General features: G+C 41.4%; 1 protein-coding gene across 1 annotated transcript; it reads right to left on the bottom strand.

Annotated features, from left to right (window-relative positions):
- Window positions 1-583: 583 nt before the first annotated feature.
- Window positions 584-22,687, bottom strand: ENTPD3 (ectonucleoside triphosphate diphosphohydrolase 3). Its single transcript, XM_059818956.1, is given in 13 exon segments — window positions 584-817; window positions 3,824-3,961; window positions 4,453-4,563; window positions 4,661-4,933; window positions 5,374-5,604; window positions 7,718-7,877; window positions 8,640-8,790; window positions 13,999-14,116; window positions 19,397-19,517; window positions 19,873-19,954; window positions 19,957-19,985; window positions 19,987-20,003; window positions 22,664-22,687. Coding segments are annotated over 13 exon segments (1,677 nt in total). The 5' UTR covers window positions 22,676-22,687.
- Window positions 22,688-23,185: the final 498 nt, after the last annotated feature.

Here is a 23,185-nt window from a genome sequence, read left to right on the forward strand (position 1 = left end):
TTACACCTTTATGTGGTGGGGATTAATCAGTTTGGAACAGCAATAAAAACAATTCTATCCATCCCAGCTGTTCCTTTCAGTTCCTGTCATTACCCAGTGCTTGTTCCAGTTTCAGAAATTAGATTATTTGGGGGCTTTTAGTGTCAGCACTGCACACAAGAACAGCTACCATGTTCCCGCCTCCCACAATTCCTACTGACTTGTTCAATTTTATCTTAAACAACCGCCGCCATGATCAAATCCATCACTTGAGTTTACCAGTTAGCGCAGAGTTAATGAACAAAAAAATAATACTTACCTGGCAGAAAAAGGCTATTAATCCCTTATCAAGCAAAGTGACGTATCTGCACACATTTTCTCTGCTGCATACTGGACAAACTAGTTTTACAGAACAATTGCCAAAATATTTCAAAAGCACTCCAATTCACCATATCACAGATTCCTTTGTGTCTCTTCTCTATTTATGCTTCTGGTTCCGAAGTCTTCTTGCCTGTCTTTATTTCACCCTCTATTTTTCAAAAATAAAGTCCTGCTTAACTTAATAGCACTATAAAATGTTTGTTTTGTCTTCAGTAAAGTTCATTCATTCTGGAATAAATACATGTTCAACACGACTAGTGTTCTTCTGATTACGTGATACAATACACAAGTAAACAAGGAAGAGAAGACACAACAATGCCGTAGCTGTGAGGAAGACAAGGAGCCCAGCAAACAAAGAAGGTTTCAGAGGTAATTGGATCAGCTTGCCTTCTGCTGGAATCATGTTCGTGAGGCTTAACATGTAACCAAGTGACCATGCTATACTGCTGTTACCAACCTGAAATAAAGACAGAAGAGTCCTATTCCCATGGACTTTTCAGTCAAAGAAAAGAGGTTCCAAAAGCTCAACTGCTGATGCTGGCAACTGCCCTTTAAGTTAGCAAGGAGAAAACTTTAGTGGAGTATACAAAGAAGATACAGAACCATTTTAAAGTACCCTTTTTTTGTAGTACCAGAGGATGCTAATAAAATTGGTCACTGGGCTAAAGAAATGAGACACAGGTGGATGGGTACAAGGTTGTGTCATATATATGCAGACAGCCAGTTATGGGATTTTCTGTGCAAGAAACACACTTAAAAAAAAAAATCAGCACTACTGTGGTAATTCCTAGAATTAGCCCCTCATCTTAGCCGAACCGTAGAATGTTATTTAGTTCAAGCAAACAAAAAAACCCACAAAGAGTCCCACGAACATGGACAAAGAGGAGGCCAGGGTAAAGTCCCCACAGCAGGAACTCTATTTATCATCTTTTCTTCCATGGTTGATGTCTGCAAACGAACCAGCACTAGGTTCTTCCATTTAAAAATTAAGTGGAAAATTACTTAGGAACAGGTGAAACGAAAGCAAAGGGGGCACATTTGTATTTGTTCCATGGTCCTCCTGCTTTGCTGTCTTTCCCTACTTCTAATTTGAGCAACGGAGTTTATCAATTTTCCACTGTCTTTTTCATTAAATCATCATCCTGCCACTTGATAAGCACAGGATCAAAGGGTGAAGATAAGAGTGTCCCTTGTCCTCCTCCCACATGCCCAGGCTCCAATAATGGTTTGCCTATTTATATAAAACATATAAGTACATATCAGTGCCTCCTACAAACCAAACCACAACTTAAGAAAAAAAAATTATATTGTTAAACAGAGTGAAAAAATAAGGGGCGGGGGGTAGCATTTCAAGAGAAATTGGTGGAACTCATTAAACAAGGGCTAGCCTCGAGGGCCAGCAACATGATATGCATTTGGTTTACACTATAGCATAGGTTGCTTTCTTTTTCAAAGGGCCTGCACCACCTTCAAATCACTCCAGGTAATTCTAGGGTATACTACAGAACAGAGCTGAAGTTGCGTTCTTCTGCAATCAGGTCTCCCAAACTCATTTGGCTTTCCATCTTTATTACAGGTCATCCCACTCTGCAACTACAGAGATGAGTTTGCCTCAATGGCTGCCTGTAAGTAATTTGCTTAAATCTGAGAAACCAAATTTCTTTGGTTTTTCTTGTATAAAAAGCACGATGATGAAGTTGAGAGATGAACTTTAATAAATTATTTAATGTCTTTAATGAACAGTTTTAAGCAGTCAGCTACTGGTTGCAGGAGACCATAAGGGCCTATAATATTTGGACCTTTTTGAAGTCGTGTATATCCCAATATCTTTTGTTTAACTGATAAAAAGAAAGCTACAGCAACAGGAACTGGAATACAACAGGTGAGCAAAGAGGTAAGATGGATCAAGGTGGTTTTTCATTGCTGAGAGAGGGGAAAAACCTCTCATTACGAGTTTTAGAGCTTTAGTAAATCATCTAGCTCTAGATCTCACCCAGATCTTAGCATTGGGGTAAGGTTCTTTTCATTGGTTGTGTTCACTAATTAAAAGGAAATATACTCCTAGCCTAGGCAAAAAACCCCACCCTCCACTCTTGGAGAAACTGTGCTGTCATCTCTGGGGTAGCTTAGCTGATCAGTTAACATTAGATCTTATTATTTTAGTAGGGGCAGATCTAATTAAGAGAATGTCGTTTTTCCTTTTGGAGTTTCATGATTATCCCAGTGCAAAATCTAGGTAACAGAGGTGTTAATTTCAAATAAGCCTTTTGGGTTTTTATTTTGCTCAGTATTTTTATAGTCTTGGCTAAATACAGAAAAATGTTGCTGTGTTTGGCTGCTCCTATCTGCTGAGGACAATACAAGATATATTTAAATATCAAGACAAATCCACTCCCCACCAGGTCTAGATTAAGATCCCAAATTAAGCTCTATGCTGATTTCCTGGCAGAAGGGCTAAACTCTGGATACTCCTCCAGAGCTGCTAATAGTTGTCCACCAGAGGACAAAATAACTATTCAGAAAACATTGCTTACAATTTCTCATTCACAGCTTGCCAGCATACCCTGCATACCCTCCATGAAGATCTACAACCTATCCTTTTGTTGGTTTTGCCTGCAAGTGCTGAAGCATTTCCAAACTGTACGGAGATTAAGAGACAGTCTGGTACAAGATTTTAGAATAAGGCTCTGTACAGTAGCAGAGAGGAAAGGATGGAGTCCCAGAGCACTTCTTGATACAACAGCCAAGCTTAGATAAGTGGCCATGCCTTCTGATTTGTAAGCAAAGATTTCTTAGCAGTAGCTTTAGAATGGATATATACAAGTTCATTCCAAATACTCTGGGTTTTATGAGAAAAATGGAGGTCAGGGAAGAGAGAAATGCAGCTATTACACAAACATTGTAAGCCGTTTCTCTCTGCCAACTGAAAGCCAATACCCCATCAATATACATTCTTATTCCAGAGAACCAGATTACAGCACAGATGGATGTGCCAGCTGAGGATGAAAACTGCCCTAGTTGCTTCATCACCACTCACTGACTACAAACCAACTCTGCTGGTTCCCCCAAGGCTCTGCCAGCAGACAGAAAAACAGGAGTTCTCCTGTCCAGCTCAGCAGGGTTAGCTCAAACTGACCTAGTCTGGCGAGGTGTTTCAGGCAGATCACTGCCTAGAGCAAGCCCCTACTTCAACAAACTGGGGCAAGGTTTAGAACACAATGATTTGATCTTTTCTTAAAGCTCTTAAAAGAATCTAAGCAGCATTTCCTATGCTGCAGCCCCTGGGACCAGGCTGAAATTGCTACTGAGGCTTAAAAAATGGCTTTGTCTTATGCCAAACGTTTGACAATCATTCAGAAAGGCTGTTCACGACCGTTATATTTTTGTAGGCTGCTGCATCTTCTGTCTCCTTCTAAACTTCTTTGGATTAAAATAACAGTAAGAGGAAATGATTATTACTCACCTCCTTTTGAAAATGTATCTGTGGCCAAGTTTCTGCATCAAAGCTGTAGCCATGTACAAGCAAGTAATAAATGAAATTGGCTGAAAAACAGTAGGATCTAGCATATATTTCTTCAAATTTAGGCAGCATGAACTGGAGCTGAAAGCGAAAGGTTTTTTAAAATTTGTAAGTTACGAAAAACAAATGCTTTTGTTTTTTATAACTAGAGAATACTTTGGATTCTAATTAGAATTTATTAGCATTTTTCAGAAACACCAAGTAAAGTTGTGGACAACTAGATATGGAGATTCAGAAAAGGAAAGACCCTGACAGTGATACAGGTTTTGTGGTAAAAAATGAAAATAAACGTAAAACTGCACATAAAAGATTGAAGATGTTATGGTTCCTAAATTTTCCATGTCATCTTTACAGCATGGTTAAAACTGTGAAACGACATTTTGAAACCTAGTCCAAGTTTTAAGCATGCTAGAAATACTGCATGATTTGAAGCACAGCAGGAAAAAAAAAAGCTGAGGTTGATACAGACCTTCTGAAAAGTTCTGAATACTTGTCCACTCCATATTCTTTTTATGCCTCCCTTTTGTAGATATGAAAGAAAAAAAAAAACAAAACCCAAACAATCCACTTACCTGTGCCCAGCTCTGTGAACAGAAAAACCACATACTTGAATTGAAGTCAGCTAGGGAAAAGTGCCCAGATAAATTCAAAGCATTAATTGTATAGTAGAATCCTGAGAAAGCCTATAGAAAAGGAGTAGATGACAGGCCTGTTACTTTCAGAACTACAGAAATCAAAAGCAAGCAAGCTCAAAAAGAAATGCTGTGTTTGCAAACCTACCACAAAATTCCCTTTAACTTTTGGCTGACGTATTCCATTAAATGGACAGTCTTCTCTATCTTCGCAAGCACTGAAGTTAAACAATAAGGACATCATCTCCTGGCACAGACCTGGGTCTCCTGTTCCATGGAAGTTCACAAGCTGATTTGGGTAGTAATTTGCTGGTCTCAGAGACTGTGTACAAAGGCTGCCAGAGAAGTACTTCATTGTGAATGCAGTATTATAATTCTGAGGGTAACATGGATTATCCACATTGGAACTGGTATTTGATTTCTGGGGGGGGAAAAAAAGACACCAAACAATAAAGGCTACTCAAAAGCAAGAAAGACCTAATTTAACATTAACTACGGGAATCTTTTTAAACCACATATGCCTGTATTTTTGTTCTCTTCTCTGTCATGGCTGATCAGTACATCATTGCTGATCATTGTAATTCATAGAAACTTCTTTCTCAAAAAATCATTGGCAAGATCAGCAAAACTTACAGGACTAGTCGGGCCTTTTTGTTAAATGATACAAAACTCTCACCAATTTTTAACAAATATGAAGATCTTTGTATGAAACCTAAGTGCGTTTGTCTACAACTAAGCACAACAGAGTTCTTACTGGGGTCTCCAAACTCCACCAACGGGAAGCAAACACAAGCCTAAGAACCTGCTCAGACAATTACTGAACACCTGCAAGAGCAACATAGCAAAGGGTCTTAAACAGACCTGGAGCAGCAATGCTAAAAGCCTTTTCTCAGCTTCATCCCTCCCATAGCACTGGAAGCTGTGGGTGTAGACATGGTAGATGTAACCATACAACTTCACTTGCAAGGTGCTATTGAAGTTCTTCTCAGAGTCCTCTGGGATAAATGAAATTTGCGTGGAAGCTCCTCCAAGATCCAGGGCACCCATAGTCTCTTTTCTGTAAGGACGGACCCATGTCCTCCAAAGGTTTCTCTACATGTAAAAATAAAAACAAGGCTAATTAGAAATATCATCTGCTAGTTCTCCATTCAAGCTTTTCTACTCTTTACTTAACTTTTTGAGATTTCCCCCCCTCTTTGTCCTGCACCCTTTCCAAAAAATCTTAGCTCTGAGGAAAACATATAGATGTTTTTTACATAAGAGGGACGTACTTTCACAGAGTGAAATGATCTCAAAAGATGGAAAAAGGAATGCAGCACAGCTTTCAATTCAGAGGACAGCGCAATGATGAAAGCACAGGACTAGCCAGATCAGTATCTGTACTAGAATGCAGGGAATTGAAGTCCAGGTACCCATGAGGTCTTTAACAAATCTGGATGGAAACAGTATGCAGATTTGCTTGTTTCAAGGCAAGAAGACTTATTAAAGGAATAGACTATTAAGAGATCACACAGAAAAAGAGAGTGAAAACAGAGTGAAAAACACAGACAATTCAAATGAAAGCTCCATCAAAGCCAAAAGAACAAGAACCCCTAATCTGCACATTTCCTTCACTGAAACTGCAGTGGCAATAAATCTGATCCATTCAGCTGGCATTTTTCCCTATTACCCAAAACATCCTCCAAATTCTGTATTTGATCTACACAGTCACAGTGCAGAACATAGATTTTGTATGATTATCTATTTCAATATTTACTGTACTATTTTTTACTGAGCACGATGATATGAATGTATACACAAGAAGGGAAAAGAAACTTTACGGGCTATCAAATATATTCACAAGAAAATTCTACAGTGAAAGATTCCCAATAACAGCTCCTAGCAGAATTTGACTCTTAGTCCACTGTCATAAGAATGGTGAAAATTTCTCTCTCCAACTAGTGATATTTCACACATAGGTCTTCACACAACTCTCTATACTAAACTGACTTCACAGCATCTTGCAGTCCCTTCAATAGTCCTTATGAATCTGCCATATGGAATTTGATATTTGGATTATTAAAATTCATGTGGCAGAAGACTGACAGCACCCTGAAGTTCATGACGTCATTTTTGTTGCACGAAATGCACACAATGAGAAAAACTCTTCCAGAACATATGATTCCAACAGAGTTTTTCTTAACTTGGCAAGAGTCAACAACACATTCACCATAAGCTATCACTCAGATCACCAACAACTAATTTCTGCTTATTAATTGCCATGATCTAACAGGAACCATTCAACCAGGACAGCTAACAATACTCAGGAGTTTGGTTGAAATTTCTTTCAACCTAGCGAGACTATCTGGAAGAAGTGCAGTTAATGCTAAGGGCAGCACACTGCTGCCATGAATACAAATGAGCAGTTGCTGATCATCTTGGTAAGCTTTTACTGGGAATGAAATTATTCTGAATACCTATATATAAATAGGGATCTTCCAACACATTTGACTCCCTCTCTACTATGAGGCTCCTGCCTGACCCTATTCTGAGTTCAAGGACAGCATAAGTACCTTTATATTGGTACCACTTTGTATGCACAAGACAGTTGGTATCACAGCCCACTGCTCATAGCCTGCAGCTTTTCAGCAGTATTGGAATGAACTGTATATGAGTGATTTCTGGCTCAGCTGAGGCACATTTGGTCACATCAACTTAACCACCTTCACTGCTTCAAACAGTCTTGTCTGCTTAAGACAAGTAAGCCAACACGGCCAAACAATTTGGAGACCCCTAAGCTATGCAGATCCTTCACCAGCAGAGCTGCAAGGACAGCAACCACCTGAGAAGTCACAGAAAAGCAGAAGAAAATATCTTTAGTTGGCATCACTGTCAAGACAATCAATACCTGTCACACTTAACACATCAATGCATTTAAGAGCAATGAAACTTCCGTTTCTAGGTAAGGTATCCGATGTCATTTAGGGAAGACACTTTTTTTGTGGATCAACAATTTTACCTTTGCCATATCACGTTCCTGTAACATCATGTTCTTTGATTTATGTTTGCTTTGTTCTATTACTGCCACAAAAAGACCCTGTTATACAGTTCAGTGCAAAATGGAAGTTATAGCTATAGTGTTTTAACAGGCATGTTAAAATTCTCAAAATTCTCATTTATAAGAAAGAAACAGTGAAAAGAAAAGCATGCAGTTTTTTCCACACACCTCTAAGAAATTGCCCATTAAATAGTTGGCTGTTATCCATCCATACACCCCTTCCTCTGGCCCAGTTATGATTTGCGCACCCCTAAATTCAAAAGGTTGTGCTCTGAAGTAGTTTTGAATGCTTGCAAGGACTTCATTGGCTGCCGTTTCATTTTGCAACCTAAGCAATTCACAAAACATGAGACACTGAGCATCTGGAAAGGCAATTTCATGTTTATTGTTCACTGACTAGCAATTAAAGAAAACTCCTACAGTCACCTAATAAAAAATAGATACTGTTCCCCTAAAGGGGAAGCTTATGATAGGAAACAGCCAAGTATCCAGAATCATTTCAGGAAGCAACTCCCCCACTACGTACAAACTTCACTCTTTATCATAAAAGTTCGTGGGTGTTTTGTTTCTTATATATACTTTTCTTTTTAGTGAACTGAGTGCTTATATGACAGCTGCTGGTTAAAACAGTCCTGGAGCCTTTCTTCCCACTGTGTTTAGCCACAGAAAAAAACCATAAAAAACCAGCTTGTGCCAGGGCTAAAGCCACAGACAGACCCCAAAAGCCACATTCACACTCAGAAAACTCTGCAATGTCTAGCTTTAACCTGCCTTTGCTGCCCATGGATATGCACAAACATTATCTGTTTACATAACACTGAATTTTAAGCCAGATATGGAAGAGAAAATTAAACTCTTGCCTTCTCGAGAATAAAGCAAGCGTTTCTTTTCAATATGGCGTAACAGAGGATTTTTATACAGCCCCGCTTTCCCTATCAAAAAAGTTAATTAAATTAAATTGGCTGGGCTCCATTTCCTTTTGAGATGGCCAACTTCCAATGGATAAAAATGCATCCAGTACATTTTTCACATTCTGTTTTCAGACTGCTATGCTAGCATGCATACAGAGGAGTTCAAGTTTTTGCCATACCTCAGTAGTCTCATGCCAGCTGTAGCCCCCAGATAAACAGAAGTGTTTTTATGCAGATGAACTGGTATTCTCTTCTTGACTTTACTCAGACAGTCATCAAAGGGTTTGGCAAGAGCTCCAGGGTTACTCTCATAGCTGGATATACCGGGGCCTAAAAGAGAACAAGTAGATTGATTTCATTCTGCTTTGCCAACTACAAATTAGCCCAATTAGCAAAGAGATGTTAAGAGAAAGAGATTTCCCCCTTCCCTCCTGTAATTGCAAACAAGGATAGGATGGCTGAAAACTATGAGTGCTTAAGGAATAAATCTAGTGACTGTCTCAGCTGTGTGAGACAGAGAAGATACTTCCAAACTGCTCGCCTGTATTTCTGTGTGTGTACATATACACCTATAGTACCATACCTAGAGCAAGATGTACAGTACAAACATATAACAACATAATGACAGCAGCGCTATATTAATGAGGAAAATAGGTTTACTCATGGAAGATGCTGCAGAAAATAGCATGTCTAATGGATGTAAAATATCTCTGATCTGCTGAAGTATAGAAAATCCCTCCTTCCACAACCTAAGACAAAGATTTCCTAATCTGGTTTGCCACAACTGTCGTCGTGGACACCATGGCACCTCTACAGCTCACTGCTCTCAACTGAAAATAAAATAAAGAAGCTACTGCAGGAATTGCTGGTGAAATTTCAAGATGCACAGAAATGGCTCCTGAAGTCATAGAGGTCCAAGTCTAGGCTGGTGCATGAATTACTAAGTATTTCACAGCTTTCCAAATTTCCAAAACCTTCAAATAACAGGAATGAGACTTACACCATGCTGCATAAGGCATAACTATTTGAACAATTAACACCAAAGTCTTTCCTCTCTTACTCCAAGGACCAGCAGGACCTCAACTTGTTCAGGCTCAACTTGGGTGTGAATAAAAACATTCCTTACTAAAATTCCCCAGTGGAAGAATTTGCACAAGGAGAAATCCAGGCATTCCCATTAAGCCATTGCCCCACAGAGAATAACTCTGCCAGAACTCCATCTAGTTCTCCTGTAACAGCCATCTCTCTCACAACCTGATCCCAAGCTAAGCAAAAGGTGGCTCTTATGGAGTTAAAATGAGAAACCATTTATGTTCAGCCACATGGCACTGATAAAAACAGAAGAAAAAACATGTAAGACTTTACAAACTCCACACTCCACCACTCCCTTTTCCATATTATGAACTTAAACATTAGCATGTCATCATTAAATGTTCACAGCCCTGGTTTGGAATAAGAGTTTCTAAAAGTCTTAAGTCTAGCACAGGCAGGCCTGCAGTTGGAAGAAAAGCTGTTACCAGAGGAAAACAGAGCAGCAACTGCTGTTTTACATCCTCAGCAGCTGCTGTTGCCTCACACTCCCTTGGTGGCAGCAACCTCCACCTCCCAGTGTTCAGACAGAGCAGGTCACAAGGCAGTGACCATTTTGTTCTGGACAACTGCCTGCTTTGTTGATGCTTAGAGCCTGACCAGGACTGATTAATTGCACTTTATAGAAAGGGTTTTGATTTGGGGCTGGCTCCTACACACAGGGGCAGAGGTAACTAATAAAGGCAGAAATGAAATCATAAAACCACCACAGAACTTACAGAGTAGTAGTTGATCTTTTGACTTTCAAGTTCAGTAGGTACTTGAAAGTCTGCCTCTCAGTATGCCCAGAACCATCCCCCAATTTAAGTGCTTAAGGCTATGGTTAGAGGGTCACTAAAGAAACACTGACAGATGTGTTCACCACTGCCCCCCACAGCTTAGCTGGGGACCTCTCCCATAAGCCCTCTGTCTCTTCCAGTGCAGAGTCACCCAAGACTGAAGCAGTGAACCCTGGTGATTTTGTACACTGGAAGATGATGAATACTTTGGTTGACCGTGGTTAAGGCCCCTCTGGACCTGAACAGTTCACAGCAATTTGGATGCCTTCATTTTGCAAATTTTTTTATTCCCCGGAGGTAAAACAAAATCTAAACCAATTAAAACAAATTCACAAAGTACTCTTCTGTCATTTTTCAAGAAGAATAACATAGTTTCTCTGTGTATTTTTCTCACACCAGAATTCCTAAAGGCAACATTCCTAATGAGTCAAGACATGAGCTAGCAGAGTGTACCCCACACCTTGGCAGGCTGGCCACCATTCCTGCAGTCTGTAAGGACACACCATCAGGCACATGACAGTGCATTACTTCTGCGCACATCACACTTGCTTTCCTTTCCTTGTTCTAAAATTGCTAAGAATGTCCACACATACATTTAACACTGAAACGTTGGTGCTGTTAAGAAACCATTGCCTTCTACTTATCTCCTAGTTACTCATGGATCTCTACAGCTACATCTCCAGCATCTATTTCCAGACACAAAAAGGGATGCAGGATTTTGCATGATCATGACTGAGAAAAAAGGAAAGGGAAAAAATTCTCTTTGAACACCACAGTTATTCTCAGAGATCAACAAAATCTGCACTGAGACTTCCTGAGTTGCCCCACCTTCTCCTCTTACCTAACTTGCAAACCCAAACCAGTACGCTAAACAAAGCAGTACTGCTGAAGTCAGCATCTTAGAGGATAATCTAAAGCTCATTTAACTCAGAGTAGCAGAATTTACGAAGTCTGGCTTCCTGCAGAAATCCCTTATGGACTAGCTACTGTTTAATGATGTGGATTTCTCTGCCCTGCCTGGCCACCTGTCTTCATAAAATGTGTGGAAGTTTGGCATCTTTGAAAGCTTAGTCAAATGTCATTAAGTTGACTAAGAGATTCAAAAGCTGTTATGAAGGAATCCACAACAAGCTATTAGAACATACACCTAACCACACCAGAGTGTGAGCAAAAGTCAGTCTAGTCTAGCATCCTCTCTCTGAGAGGAATCAATGCAAAATCTCAGGCAAAAGACAAGGCAGGTAGGCAGTGGTACTTCTTGTGCGCTGCTAGAAGGTGTCCCACAATACATGTCTTCCTGAGCCAAAGGCCAGACCTGTGTATTTGATACAACTATGACATCGTGTTAGAAACAGTTCCGCAATTTAGCTATTTTACTTCATAATGTTATTAGACGCTTCCTAGTTCTGTAGTATGGAGAAGCTCTTCCTGTTCACCTTCTGCATACCTTTCATAATTTCTCCTCAGTTGCCTCTTTCCAAGTAATTAAAGAACAATTACAGATTAAATGCATAAGCCTTGTTTCTCTACGAAACCTGACTCAAACAGCAGAGATTTTTTTTTTTAAACATCAGTAAGACTTCTGGAAAATAAAAACTAATTTGTCAAACTCTTATAGCATAGCCGACACCCATTTTTGCCTCCATCAAAATTAATGCCTAACATCTAATAAGCGCTTTCCTTTTAAAAGAAATTATTTCAGGGCACAGGGACTAAATATTTACAGGGCGTGATTCTCTGTAGATCGAATTCTGTCTGCACCAATCATGCACTGCAATGGAGTAAATCAAGTTTAGCTACAATTTCCTCTCTCTGTTGCAGATTAGAGCACCCTACTGTATCAGTAGGAGAAGGACTGATGCTGACAGATACGTAGTCTGAACAGTTCTTACTCCCCAGCACTGAAAAGGGAACACAGCACAAAAAAACAGTATAAGCTTCCAGATAACCTCTTCTTGCAGGCTAGAAAGAAATAAGGAACATCCATTTTACAGAATCACAGAATGATAGGGGTTGGAAGGGACCTCTGGAGATCATCTAGTCCAACCCCCACCCCCCTGCCAGAGCAGGTTCACCTAGAGCAGATTGCACAGGAATGCATCTAGGCGAGTTTTGAATATCTCCAGAGGAGGAGACTCCAAAACCTCTCTGGGCAGCTTGTTCCAGTGCTCTAGCACCCTCAAAGTAAAATAGTTCCTCATCATGTTTAGATGGAACTTCCTATGACCAAGTTTGTGCCCGTTACCTCTTGTCCTGTCACTGGGCACCACTGAAAAAAGACTGGCCCCATCCTCCTGGCACCCACCCCTTAAGTATTTATAAGCATTAATAAGATCCCCCCTCAGCCTTCTCTCCTCCAGACTAAAAAGACCCAAGTCCCTCAGCCTTTCCTCATAAGAAAGATGTTCCAGTCCCCTAATCATCTTCGCAGCCCTTTGCTGTACCCTCTCCAGCAGCTCCCTGTCCTTCTTGAACCGGGGAGCCCAGAACTGGACACACTGCTCCAGATGCGGCCTCACCAGGGCAGAGTAGAGGGGGAGGATAACCTCCCTCGACCTGCTTGCCACACTCTTCTTGATGCACCCCAGGATGCCATTGGCCTTCTTGGCCACAAGGGCACACTGCTGGCTCATGCTCATCCTGGTGTCCACCAGGACTCCCAGGTCCCTTTCCACAGAGCTGCTCCCCAGCAGGTCAGCCCCCAACCTGTACTGATGCGTGGGGTTATTCCTCCCCAGGTGCAGTACCCTACACTTGCCTTTTTTGAATTTCATAAGGTTCCTCTCTGCCCAACTCTCCAGCCTGTCCAGGTCACGCTGAATGGCAGTGCAGTCTTCCGGTGTGTCCACCACTCCTCCCAGTTTTGCATCATCAGCAAACTTGCTGAGGGCACGCACTATCCCTTCATCCAGGTCATTGATGAATATATTGAACAGGACTGCACCCAGCACTGACCCCTGGGGAACACCACTTGTTACAGACCTCCAACTAGACTCTGTGCCACTAATCACAACCCTCTGAGCTCTTATCAATCAGCCAGTTTTCAATCCACCCCACTGTCCGTTCATTTAACCCACACTTCCTAAGCTTGCCTATGAGGATGACGTGGGAGACGGTGTCGAAAGCCTTGCTGAAGTCAAGGCAGACAACATCGACTGCCCTCCCCTCATCTATCCATCCAGTCATGCCATCGTAGAAGGCTGTCAGATTGGTCAAACATGACTTCCCCTTGGTGAATCTATGTTGACTACTTCTGATAACCTTCTTTTCCTCCAGGTGCTTTGAGATGACGCCCAGAACGAGCTGTTCCATCATCTTTCCAGGGATGGAGGTGAGGCTGACTGGCCGGTAGTTTCCTGGGTCTTCCTTCTTGCCCTTTTTGAAGACTGGAGTGACATTGGCTTTCCTTCAGTCCTCAGGCACCTTGCCTGTTCTCCAGGACCTTTCAAAGATGATGGAGAGTGGCCCAGCAATGGCTTCTGCCAGCTCCCCCAGCACTCGCCGGTGCATCCCATTAGGACCCATGGACTTATGCATGTCCAGTTTACTTACCTGGTCTCTAACTTGATCCTCCTCAACCAAGGGAAAGTCTTTCCTCTTCCAGACTTTTCTCTGTTACCTCCAAACACTGAGGTGTTACAACACCTCCAACTGTTACATTTGAGCTCACCTTTCACATTGCACTTGAAGGTTTGGCTTACTACTCCCGTGTCATTTTCTTTTTCTGCTGGCCATTCGTAGATGTAGACTGTAGTCCGAGAGGATCCAGCATCAAGGACTATTCCATACTGGGGAGAAAAAAAAAAAAATACACTAGATTGAGAAACAAACAGTGACAGCTTAAAGGCCCATATGCAGCTGTACTTCTTTGCACCATCAAACACTTCAGAAAATGTATGCACAGTATATTTACAAGAGAGATTAATTATAGTGTTAGGTGCTTAGGCATGAATCCAACAGCCAAGCACAGAATGAATCTGGCTGCAAAACAAAGAACACACTACGTATCTTCAATAATGAATTCAGTGGGTATGGAGAATGCTCATCTCCTTTCAGCATCAGGTTCAAAATCCACACTGACACATAGATAACACTGTGTTAGGACCTGATTTTGCAGCAAGTTCATTTCCCATTATCCCACCTACACTGCCTGGACACTAAGGGGTTTGATACCTAGCACAGGCTTTAGATTCAAGGATGCACAAGGGATCCATAAAGCTATGAGCAAAGAAGTAAAGTATATAATAGTCCCCAGTGAGAATGATGCAACAAGTCTGGTTCTTTTCGAATTGCCCCATAAACGTCTCCCCTTCGAGTGGTTTAGGCAGTCCACCTGAGAGTTTGCCACTGAAAACAGGTTGTGCCAGAGTGTGAAACAATAAAGAGGGAACGAGAATCAGTATTACCCCATGTTTATTTATAAAATAAATGAGAAATATTTAAGTGACTTGCCCCAGGTCACTTGGACTCTCTGTGGGATTAAAGCATAGGTTTCTCCATCCCATTCCACTGCTCACAAGACCAGTCTTTCCCCCTTTCCCATCTTTTATGGCAGCAGAAAACTGTAGCAACTGGGAAGGCAAACTGCATGAAGGGAAGAAAACTGCCATTTTGCTTATCCTCTTTATGATCCCTGAAAGTATGTTTAGCTGCCCCCCTCTTCCAAAGTTATCTAATTGGTAGGAATCACACAGTGTAGGGTTCATTTCTCTGTCAACTTTTTTTCTTTTAAAAAAGACAGATGCCCAGGAGCCTGACAGTACTGAAAAATGAGAGCCTCCATCTGTCTGCAAAGCAGTAACAGCCTCTGCAGCAAGCCGATAAATGTCATCCCACTGCCTCCCTGGGGAGCCTCAAGTCTGAGCGAGAAAGATTACTGCTTCAGGTGGCAAACCATTCAGCTTCCACACCTCATTAGTTCCCAGCTTCCACTGTAATCCTACAAACTCCTGGCCCCCAAAGAACTACCAGCGATACCAGTCTAGTCTGTTTCCTAGAGGATGGATAGATAATGAAAATTTCATTTATATTTATCCAGACAATATTTACCTTGATCAACTAAAAGGTGAAAGGCTCCACAGATTCTATCAAACCACTACGCCATCAGGTTCCGTTCAAGTAACTGCTTTAGCAAAGATAACTTTGAGTGTCTTCCCCTCCTTGAAAGAGATGAGCACTCTGGAGATACATAATACAGTAACGGTTAATCTGCTCAAGGGCTATTAATTAAATCTAGTCTAAGTCAGCTCGAAGTGCCAAACATAAGCTTTTAACTTAGCTACTTTTAGAGCAAACTATCATGCCCAAGTGGAGCTGGAAGATAATGGAAGTATTTTTACCTCAGCTAACTATGGGGCTTTTTGACCTACTTCCATCCTCCCTTGCATTTCCCAGCCTCCTTCCTGAAAGTAACAGATTTCCATCCCAAATAGTAGTGGTACACTTCTCTGAACCAATGGGTGACTCACAATTTTATTTTCTTTCTCTTCCTCCTCCTATTTTTCCCATACAGCCTCTTGTTTCCTTTAAAAGAGATGCTTGTTTTTGACAAGGACTCTGGGGCCCATTTCAGGGTAACTCTTGAAGCTCCTCAGAACTTACGTGAGTTCACTCTCTGTGAACTGGCCCATGCAGCCTCATGAAGTGGTGATCAGCGAGAAGTGTGCCAGATGCGAGGACTAAGATTAATCTTTAATTAAAAAAACAGAAATGACAGAGGATGTGGCATTTTAACAGGGTGAGAGAATTCAGCCTGCTGCCTAAGACAAACTGGTTGAATTAAAATTCTCCAGTGATGTTGCATTTCTGTCCAAATTGCAAGTCAGATCACCTTTGGCTGCCCTTTAAGGACAAGCAATGCCTTCCTGCTTTGAAATGCACTGCATGGGATTGGGAGCACAGGCAAACCCTTATCCTGGGCTAGCAGCTATTGAAGAACAGAACAACATTTTCTCCCTCCTTTCCCCTCTGCTTCAACTTTCCAATTGAGGATTTCCATCATCTCCACTCAAACACCAGTGGAAAGAGGTAAAGGCCTGGTGATTGCCTAATGCTCAAGAACTGCACCATCTAATCAATGGACTACATTAGTCAGACAAGACAGGGAGACAACACTAACCCAGAAAAGCTTCAGAGTTCTGGTTTCTAGTCCAGTAGAAGGAAGAAAGAAGAAAAAAAAAAAAGTGACTTAAAGGAAAATGCTTATTTTTGGGTTTACTGTTGCCCAATGTACCTCCAACACAGAGATGACCATGCTGCCTACAGCATGAAGTAAATGTACCACTTTGCTTCTTGGGTCTGGCAGAATACTGTCACTACTGCACACACTTACCAGAAGCTAAATAAAAAGCAAGGTAACAATAAACCAGACTTTGTGTCTCTAAAGGTGCACTCATACATCTTTTTTTTTGGCTGCAGCTGGGCTGACTAAAGAGAAAACTACTCTCTCCCCTATTAACTGTTTGTCGTTCCCTTGCAAGAGGGTACCCTTTGCTCACACAGCTACCTGTGTGAGTGACAGCTACCTATACTGTTTCAGAGGCAGTTTCATGCTGTTCACACAACCAATCTCATTGTGGCCCAAGCAGATGAGGGATATTCATATGAATAGCTTTGCAAGTACATCCTGAAGAGTAGTAACCCCAACAGGGAAGCAAGAACAAGCCCCAGGATTAATCGCCTTTTGAGCCTGAATACCATTCCCATAGGAGGATGTACAAATGCACAAACCCTTAAAGCAGGCACAGTTATGATGGCCCACCTGTGTTCCAATCATTTTGGAAAACTGCCATGAGAAGCTAACAAGCTAAACTGGTTACAGGGAAGATGAAGGCCACAAAAGTGGATCCATGCTAGAAGCGCACTTCAGTTCAGCTACAGTTTAAACTACTTTTAATCAAGTATAACATCCACAAACAAGGCAAAACACTTCCTAAGAGCCAAAAGAGACATGCAAGATTTAGGTGTAGAAAACTGTAGCACCGGAGAGGCAAATTAAAGAAATACAGTAATGAAGGGAGGTATTTTTCTCTTTAGGGCTCACAAAACATCAGCAGACAAAGAGAAATTTTTTTGACTGGTACAAAGGCTCATTACATTCAGAGTTAACATAATTTATAATTCTGGACTTCTTCACAAACTATGTCACTAAGGATGTTTGTGCTCTCTTCATCACTCTCTGACTTCACCGTGTATGCCAATGAGTCATGAGTTCTTTCACTCCTCAGCCTCATGCACACAGGCAGGTCCTTCCTTCACAAATTACTGGCTGAATCTTCAGATAACCCACACACCAAGGAACCAAAATATTTAATTTTGCAACAACACTTTAAAACATCAATGGCATAGCAGATAAATTTTCTCTTGTGCCACAAAGGAATGAACCTGGACGCTCTCAACATGCATCCTGGGAAAGAGCTCTTGTGCCACAAATAACACAAACTCTAGTTATCCTTCAATAGCTGTTTTGGTTTCATGGAGAAGAGCCAAAAGAAGAACAACAAGGCCATCTACAAAGAGTAAGTCTGTTTTCATCATGTTATTGGCATATTTCATTTTAATCAACGACTAACTTCAGGACACTGCCATTTCCAGGCTCCATCATATCAACTAAGTACTGGAGGGTTTCACACTGGCATACCAAGGACCTCCCTCTGTTCCTGAAGAATTACTTCTTGCAAGCGTTAATCATTCACTGAGGACTACTCTGCATCTCAGGAATCAACCACAGAGTCCTCCATATCAACTGGAATTTTCTGCTTACAGCCCAAAAAGCAATCCAAAGCCAAGGCACCTAGCAGAGGAACCACCAGTCTTCCTCCAGAACCAGCCATGAAGCCGTTGTGATTCAGGAAGCAGACCTCCCCACCTAAACCAGCTCCAGATGGCCAAGGTGGGTCCAATGTTTGCTCAAAGAGTAATGTAGACAATTTTGTCATTCTGAATGTGACACTGAATTAATGACAAACACAAGCGACGTGTAGGCTGTTTTTAGATAGTGGCTTCAGCCTACATGTCGGTCCAGTCTTGCCTTGCATGAAAATCGGCAGGATGTAAGGCTGCTGCAAGCAGAGATTTGGGGCACAACAAGGAGTAAACTGGAGGCACTGTGCCCCCATGCAGCACACACACGCTCCCACACCACGCAAACACAGAAAACTGGTATCAAAATACAGTTTTATCCCATTGTCTGATTCACAAACCACCAAATGATTCAGACAAAGCCAAAGGTGTTTATAATCCTATGAAGTGTAACGAGACATTAGCCTATCACTATCAGTATGTGAACTATCCAGTTATATACATATGCAGAGGGAAAGGCAGAAAGGACTTCAAAGAAGAATCTGACAAGGTTTATATGCTTGTAGCTATCGTGGGAAAAAACAGAGAACTCAAAATGCCAGACTGCACAGCTTCTCTAGAAAGCTAATTTCTACAGCTTTGTCCTCAGTTGTGTACATCTCATTGAAGAATCTGCACACACACTCCAGCAGCACAAGGCGAAGCTTGAATTCCAGAGTATTTCAGTTTGTCTTTTCCAGTATGCTGTGCCCCTCCTCATGAAGCTACTTTGCTTCTGTTAATATCCAGCAAGTCCCAACATGTGGTAAATCATAAAGTGCACACTTACAGCCCAAATGCTTGATACACAGCAGCAGTCTGCAAAGATTTCAGCATAAACTTCCTAGCTGTGCTTGGGGGCAGAATTTAAACTCTGGGTATTCCCCACTTCAAAATTATTTTAAAATTACTTCCAATCTCTGGCAAAAATAAAAAAGCAGTGGCATATTCTCCTCGTTTGGCCTTTCAGTCTTGGAGGAGACATTATGTGATAGGCATCAGAGACAGGGAATCAAGGAATGCTTTTCTTGCTTTGTCACTGACTCTGTGATCTTGACTAATTCTCTTTTTCTCTCAGCTTCAGTTTTCCCATGACAAAGATGTGATTAAACATTAATTTATGGCTGTAAGCTCATTTGAATCACCCCATAAAAATTAGTTTAGACAGGAACATTATTAAATATCAGTTCAAAACATTGTTCTCCTTCCTTAGGTATTCTAAGACTTACCTTAAGCCCTGGGGAGAGGATCTGTTGCTGATTTATCTGAATCACTGCAATAGCAATGACAAGAACTATGCTTAGAAGAAGGAACACTTGGGCAACAACACTTGGGGTTCTGGTGAGCATCCTGAAACAACAAAAAGGGAAACAGTTAAGGAATGTGAAAGGATTCAGTGATTCTTTCTTAAGGCTTCAAGCCCTGAATCAGTTGAGACTCCTCATAAAATCTCATTTTGTCAGCTAGATTACGTTACATGAAAATTCTGTGTTCTCTTTAAAAACTGCCTGGTGTTTTGCTGCCACTAACTTTTTATTGTCTAGAAGGGGTATGCCTGTATTGTAATGCTAACGATGCCAGATTTCACCCTCAGGTGCCAGTCTGCTCATTTCCCACAGTGCCTACATGTAGATACATGCTGACCACCTCCCATTGCCTCAGGAAACAATGAGAGAGCAATGGGCAGGCTGGGGCTAGTGCACACTCAAGAATCCCAGGTATGCCTACAACATAGACACAACCACAGCCATGTAGACACAATGCTGGCAGCTGCTGAGTACAGTTGGATGTTTCTGCCAGAGATGCAAGGTCGGTGTCTATAATAGATACAGGCTGCTTCAGCAAGAAACAAAGGAGGTTTTAAGAACATTAAAGCAGGCATCTTTCTTCTAACTGCTGATGTGTTCATGAAGTATGTTTGTGTGCATGTGTGTGTGCATATTAATGCGGAGCCTATTATTATCACTCTGCACTACACATAAAATATAAAATATACAGTTTAACTCACAGATCTTGCAATGAAAAGTTACTAAATCTAAGTAAATCTAACATGTAGTTATGTTAGACAAAGCCAAAGGTGACATGAAACATGCATGCTGACAATAAGGCTGTTTATATGTTCACATCCTCTAGAAAGGTTTTCTGGAATTCAAATGTGGTTTAGGTTTCCTGTAATTTCTGTTCATCCTTTATTTTTGCATGTCCCTAGCCAGACAGCTCTTCTCCCCAAAAGGCCTTTCAGTACCTCCAAGTAATGACAATCCCCGTATCAAAATTTCTTACACTCCACAGGGCTTGAGGAGGAAAGAGGCGGCTGGTGGGAGACGGTAAGCTTAGAAGTGTCAGAGGAACAGAAAAAGGAGAACTTTCCTGCCTTTCACATTTTCAGAAACCAGTTATTTTGGCATAGAAATATCAAGTTAGCCTGGCATGATCTATCCTGACTCCCATCTCCCAATTCTTCCATACTGACAGTGGAGTATACCAGTGGCTGGCCAGGGCTGCCCTGCTGTTTCAGCAATTGCCAATGCCAATCTGTGCTGAGGACAGGAGCTAAAAGGTGGTCTGCAGTCCATGGCCACAGTACACTGGGTCAGCCATGTTGTACCCGCAACACGGTCTTCTCCTTAGCTCCAACTAGAGCCAGAGGGCTGAGGGAGAAGGCAGAACAAATGCTTCTTCACATATTTTCCATATTCTAAACCCCATGGGTTCTTCAGTTTGTGTATCCATGGTCCAACATCTATGTTCACATTCAAAAAGAGAAGCAAGTTATTTGTTTTGTTCTGGGACTAGCTTCACTCTGAGCTTTGCCCACTACTGCTGCTTTCCTTCTTTGTCTTCTGATTTTTGTTGTGAAATCTAACTCAGATTGTCTTTTGGAAACTCTTCATTTCAGCCTGACACATCTCACTCCCGAATGTCGTTTTTTTACACTCATTAACCCCCTTTTCTAAATCCATATGGGCTCCTTGTTTACTGCCAATCTACTCTTCCAATACTTTCTTTTCTTGGCTTGGTAATAGCTTTATTAAATCATCAGCCAGTTTTAAGAGAAAATTACCAGCCACTTGAAGATTTATTCGCTGTTGTCCATTGCTTTACTATCCTGAGGCATTCAAACATCATGTACACAATGCATAAATGATAGAATGAAATCTTATTTTTACTATTAGAAAATACGTTAACACCTAAGATGAATTCTCACTGTAACCTGCGGATGATGTCACGGCATACTAATTAGGAGCATTTATACAGATCAATTCATTTTTGAAAAGAGACAGCAGATTTTAACTATACATTTACGAATAACCATCTGAATAAAATACTTGCCTTTAAGGGGAGAGAAAAAATCTTTGTCTTTCAACTGTACACAGAGTTATCTATAATTGTAAAGTGACTGAAAGAGAACTATCTCCTTGCAACCTAATATATACGAGTCACTCCTGGATCAAAGCACTGATGTTCAGCACTAGAAAAAATGTCATTATCAAAGAAAAAAAACACTCAGGGCAAATGACTTTTTGAAAAACTAAAGCATTACTAAAGAGCAAAGTAAAAAACACTATTGTACTATTAACACTTAAGAACAGCCATGATAACTGCTTTAGTATTTTGTCCTGCATCCGTTTGTAAAGGGGAAATTGAAATCTTCTTTTGCTGAATTTCTCATGTGCTTCCCTAGTACTGGGATTTGTCTTCATCAGAGATGATTCCTCTTTTCAAAAGTATTTTTTGACAGGGAGCATATTAGGTAAGGGAGCATCTCTTAAGACATTCCTCATACAATCTTGTCCCATTGGCAATCAGGACAATTTCATCAGAGAATAATCTGTAAATCCTGATTTAAGCAACAGCCTCTGTGTCAGAAGGACACTTTACACTCCATGCCCGCTTGAAGTCATCACACAGTTGACATCTTTGCTCTCTGAATTGCGCAAGATGCTGCAAGATTGCACATAACTGGATCAGAAGACCAGGGCTGTATTTACTTTGACCTGCACTCATCTAAGTCTCACACACATACCAGGCAATAGTCATACTTGCCCATTAACTGAAATATGTAGAGATACCACAGAGTTCATTCACTCCACAGTTTAAACAGAGTTGTAACACAAATAACTCTTGCTAACATTGTGCACTTGCTAGCAAAAAGCCAAATAAAAGATTTTAATGAAGTATCAAAAAGCAGTTGCATTCCATTATTAAAACGACATCATCCTGAAGCAAGAAACAGCATAAATACACATTTTCCACACCCAATTTTTTAAGTACGCTGGGCCACACAGGAGCATACTGGAAGGATCACTTTCTACACCTTACTTTAAGCAAAAGGAATTCCTGCCTGCAAAGGAAAATGGACTAAACTACTTCATACCACCAACATTTTAACTAGGTTAAATACACACCTGTATAAATGACAGTGCATATTATATGTTGAAATTCCTTTTCCCAAGTTACTCGAAACATCAAACCCACTTATTTCAGGTACTGACCTGTTTGTTCATAGGGTGAGTAAGCAAGCACCATAAATATCTTTCTTCACACTATAACCAGAGAGATACAAACATATTAGCATTTATTTTAGAAGTACTCTACAGGTGAATGTTTTTCAAGTGCTGAAAAAAATCCAAACCAAAACACCAAAAAAACAACACCCACAGCATTTTAAAACCCGCAATGAAAACCTGCGAGGAGGTTTCACAGGCCTTTCTTCGGAGGAGAAATTAAGTAAAAACAACCACAAGCGGCGGAACCTCAGAGCTTTCCCTCAGCTCACCGTCGTCCCGGGTGAGGAAGCTTCACACAACGACTGTGTTTTGCGAGAAAACACAGTTTTCCCCCAAAAACACCTCAGAGAGACACGGCCGCCGCCGCCCGCCTGCCCCACCAACGGCTGCAGCGGCACGCGCCCACCCCTTCGCCTCAGCGGGGCGGCCGCTGGGCGGGAAACCGCCCCTCAGCCCGGCTCCCGCCCCGGCTCTCCCCGATCCGGGGATCCCCGGCCCCCCGCCGGC

Source organism: Gavia stellata, chromosome 6, assembly GCF_030936135.1.
Source record: "Gavia stellata isolate bGavSte3 chromosome 6, bGavSte3.hap2, whole genome shotgun sequence".
In the NCBI taxonomy this organism is placed as follows: domain Eukaryota; kingdom Metazoa; phylum Chordata; class Aves; order Gaviiformes; family Gaviidae; genus Gavia; species Gavia stellata.